At 47.8% G+C, this 4,758-nt stretch overlaps 1 protein-coding gene across 1 annotated transcript; it reads left to right on the top strand.

Annotated features, from left to right (window-relative positions):
- The first annotated feature begins 422 nt into the window (after positions 1-422).
- Positions 423-1,397, top strand: LOC122167052 (olfactory receptor 14J1-like). Its single transcript, XM_042831259.1, has one exon. It carries the CDS (start codon positions 435-437, stop codon positions 1,395-1,397), a length of 963 nt encoding a protein of 320 aa, XP_042687193.1. The 5' UTR covers positions 423-434.
- The last annotated feature ends 3,361 nt before the right edge of the window (positions 1,398-4,758 follow it).

The raw sequence follows: 4,758 nt of genomic DNA, 5'->3' as shown, positions 1-4,758 counted from the left end.
AGGAAGAAATCTAAAAAGGGCTGTCAACTTTGAGAAAGTTTGAACCAAATTACAATACTGACATTTTTCTGCAGACATGAATAATGGAATTATCCTGTGAACAGGCAGCTTTGTCTGACAGAAATATAATGGCTCAGTCATTGGGACTGGGTGCCTTAAGAGCAGTTGGGTTAAAGATATGAGACAGGGAAACAAAAAAAAGTATCCAGGGAGATGGGATAAGATTAAAAATGATATAATTGTATAAGCTCCATAATCATCTTTTGCTTATGGAATGTTGAAGCTCATGAAATTAAATTCAAGTAATGAAGCTAAATGAATGCTGTGCTGAGAGAAAGAAAAACAATTGAAGTATAGCAGGAAGAGTGTTTCTGAGAATGATCTTGTCATTATCTTCTGCACTCTGCACAGGACTCCATGCCCAGAGGCAGCAGATGGCCAACAGCAGCTCCATCAGCCAGTTCCTCCTCCTGGCGTTGGCAGACACGCGGCAGCTGCAGCTCCTGCACTTCTGGCTCTTGCTGGGCATCTACCTGGCTGCCCTCCTGGGCAACGGCCTCATCAGCACAGCCGTAGCCTGCCACCACCGCCTGCACACCCCCATGTACTTCTTCCTGCTCAACCTCGCCCTCCTCGACCTGGGCTGCATCTCCACCACTCTCCCCAAAGCCATGGCCAATGCCCTCTGGGACACCAGGCACATCTCCTACACAGGATGTGCTGCTCAGGTCTTCTTTTTACTACTTTTCTTTGGTGCAGAGTATTCCATTCTCACCATCATGTCCTATGACCGCTACGTTGCCATCTGCAAGCCCCTGCACTACGGGACCTTGATGGACAGCAGAGCTTGTGCCACCATGGCAGCAGCTGCCTGGGGCACTGGGCTTCTCTATGCTCTGTTGCACACTGCCAGTACGTTTTCTCAGCCACTGTGTCAAGGTAAAGTTGTGAACCAATTCTTCTGTGAAATCCCCCAGATCCTCAAGCTCTCCTGCTCAGAATCAGACTACCTCAGGGAAACTATATTTCTTGTGCTTAGTGTTCTTGCTGTATTTGGGTGCTTTGCTTTCATTCTTTTAACCTACGTGCAGATCTTCAGGGCCGTGCTGAGGATGCCCTCTGTGCAGGGACGGCACAAAGCCTTCTCCACGTGCCTCCCTCATCTGGCCGTGGTCTCCTTCTTTGTCAGCACTGACTTTCTGGCCTACCTGAAACCGCCCTTCATCTCCTCCCCATCCCTGAACCTGCTGATTTCATTTATGTACTCAGTGGTGCCTCCAACACTGAACCCCCTCATCTATAGCATGAGGAACAAGGAGCTAAAGGATGCACTGAAGGAAATGATGTTATGGACACACTTCAGCAGGGATAAACTTCTCATCTGTCTCTACAAATGACTCAAATTCTGTCCTGTAGCAGACCTGTATTATGATTTTTAATGTTTATAATCTTTATTTATATTAATAGATACATTTTTCTTTGCTTTTCATATATATGTGTGTGTGTGATTATCATTGGTGGTTAGCAAGTGTTTGGCTTCCTAGTACTTCTACTGAGGCACCACCCTGCTCTCTTTCTCCTGGAGCCCATATGACCTCTGGGTCAGTGCTGATTCTCCCACAGCCTCTGTGTTATCCTTTTGTATCTGCAGGCTAATGAGATGTCAGCAGGTACCATGGAGGCAGTGGGGATGCAGCAGATGCCGGACAGGAGGCTGGAGAAAGATTCCTCAGGCATACCTGCGCACACATAGTGCCTTTGGAAATGCTCCATTGTTATTCCAAGCATTTTGCACACCCACAGACTCCCAGGGAGAAGATTTATCAGCACTCATCCCTGTCCACCTGGGTTTACTGCCCACTCTGATCATCACAACCAGCACTGAGACACCCATCAACTGCCAAACAGATCAGAGGAGGGATGGAGTCTGATGGTAGTTGACGTGCTCATGAAATTTCCCTGAAGAATCAAGTACAACCAGGACCCCTATGACCTTGCTGCTGTTGCTCAGTCCCCGTCCCAGGCAAAAGTCCTCTCCCAACCCTCATGCTGGTCATTACCCAAAGTCAACCCTGGTAGAAGAAGAGCATGCTGGGGGATAGATAGAGCACCAGGATCTGGTTGTGATCATTCACAGGACAAGTCCTCTGCTCAGACCTTGCAAGGACAGCAGCCTCTGAGAGCCCACAAGAGGAGGGAGCTGGCAGAGGTGATCCTGAGGCCCTGGACTCCACCCCGTGGCTGTGGGGCCATGAAGCAGGGTGTCTCAGGGCACAGATCCAGAAAAGCTTCCTGTTGTGTGAACAAAAAGGAGACACTGCCCAAGGAAGCTACCACCAGACTCAGCTCTCATGCCAGTGGTTCCCAGCAGCACTTTTCACTGTAATCTGCTGAGGGCTGAGGGCTGAAATGGGACCACTCCACATTTCCCCTGAGCTCAGTGCCTTCACTGGTGAAAGGGCAGCCAGGCCCAGTTCATATCCTGGCCCAGAGCTCAGAAGAGCTCAGAACAGCACTGGCTGAGAGCTGTATGGGACATGCTGGGGACCTCATAATCAGCCTAGAACTCAGTGCCCAGCTGTGCTGTGCTCACCTTGCCTGGCTCCCAGGTGCCCCCTATGCTGCTCTGTCTCTGCCCTCCTCAACAGGATGGGGGAGAAAACACAATTCAACAATTCCCGGGTTGAGGCAAAAATCTCTTCATTCTTTCCTTGCTGTCACGGAGTTAATTAGATCAATCTATGCTTGTGACAGGGGACAATAGGCCCCTGCCCCCCTCCTGCCCCCCACCCCAGCCCCACAAAATGGGAAGGAAAAGGGAAAAGGGAAAAGGGATAGGCAGATGGGAGCTGGGATCAAGGAAGGAAAAAACAAACAAACAAACAAACAAATAAGACAAAGCAAAAACAAAAACAGTGGCAACGAGCTATGCAGGAAAACTTATTTTATTAACTATGATATCAGAATGCAAGATTACACAATATAATACAATCTAACTGAAGTTAAGACTAATAAATCAGACAAGATGAGTGAGAGAGTGTTCCTGAGACTGAGACAAACCTGAAAACCTTGGAATGGCTAGGAAAGCACCTCCAGCATCCACTGCAAGGCAGTAAGAGAGCGCCCCCCCCACCCGGAAGGGCCAGATCCCATGGCTGCTGTAAAGTATAGGGATGGGTACCTGGAATTGGAACATTAACACTTGAATTCCCAGTGCACTACATGATGTTCTGATATGGAATACTGAAAACCAAAAAAACACAAAACCATGACATCCCACCCCTTTCTCTACATTACTACATCATGCTTAAGATATATACATATAAACAAACAAACAGTGATTAAAATGCATTATACACATGTCTATATAAATATATATACATAGAATTACTGACTGCACTCCCCCAGCATCAAGTTTCCTTGTGGTACACATTGAATATCCCCATTTTTCTGCATCACCCTCAAGTGGACCCAGGTCCCTGAGCAAAAACAGTACCATGGAGAGATTTGTCCCTTCCAGAAGCTAGAAAGACCCAAACTGCTTTTCCCAACTTGCTGTATACATGTACAACAGGGACTTTATCACCCTCTTCTGTATGTAGGGAGCTGGGTTGGGTAGGACCATCATGATTGATAGATCCTCTGGTATTGACCAACCAGGTGACTTCTACCAAATGCTTCTCCCAGTGCTTCAATGTTCCGCCACCCATTGCTTTCAGCATAGTTTTGAACAACCCCTTGTATTTTACCAGAGGCTAGTGCATGGTAGAGAATATGATAAATCCACTCAGTGCCATGATCTTTGGCCTAAGTGTTTACAAGAGAATCTTGAAATGAGTTCCATTATCTGACTCAATCCTTTCTGGAAACCCTTTCTGGGGTGCTATTTTGCCACAGGACTTGGTTCACCAGACCCAAGATGGTGTTTCGGGCGGTAGCATGGGGTACTGCATATGTTTCAAGCCACCCAGTGGTTGCCTCCACCATGGTGAGCACATAACGCTTACCACTGCGAGATCGTGGCAAGGTGATAGAATCAACCTGCCGTGCATCCCCATATTTACGCTACGGCCATCGCCCTTCCCCCCAGAGAGGTTTCATCCTCTTGGCTTGTTTACTTGTGGCACATGTGTCACAGTTATGAATAACCTGTGCAGTAGTGTCCATAGTTAAATCCACCCCTTGGTCTCCAGCCCATTTGTATGTTGCATCTCTTCCTTGATGGTGTGAGGTATCCTGGGCCCATCAAGCCTGAAATAATTCACCCTTGTTCTGCCAGTCCAGCTCTATTTGAGCCACCTCAATTCTGGCAGCTCGGTCTACCTGATGGTTATTTTGCTGTTCTTCAGTAGCCCGACTCTTGGGCACATGAGCATCCACATGATGCACCTTTACAGCCATATCCTTTATTTGGGCAGCAATGTCTTTGCACAGTTCAGCAGCCCAAATAGGTTTACCCCTTCTTTGCCAGTTATTTTGCTCCCACTGCTGTAACCACCCCCATAAGGCATTCGCTACCATCCATGAGTCAGTGTAAAGATAGAGCACTGGCCACCTCTCCCGCTCAGCAACATCTAAGGCCAGCTGGACAGCCTTTACCTCTGCACATTGCCTTGATTCTCCTTTCCCTTCAGTGGCCTCTGCAACTTGTCGTGTGGGGCTCCACACAGCAGATTTCCATCTGCAATGCTTTCCCACAATACGACACGATCCATCTGTGAACAGGGCATATTTCTTTTCATTCTCTGGTAGTTCATT

Source organism: Centrocercus urophasianus, unplaced genomic scaffold (assembly GCF_019232065.1).
Source record: "Centrocercus urophasianus isolate 14NV4802_14NV808 unplaced genomic scaffold, USGS_Curo_1.0 seq_357, whole genome shotgun sequence".
NCBI lineage: Eukaryota > Metazoa > Chordata > Aves > Galliformes > Phasianidae > Centrocercus > Centrocercus urophasianus.
The sequence above is the reverse complement of the archived record's forward strand: the minus strand, read 5'-3'. Positions and strand labels throughout refer to the sequence as shown.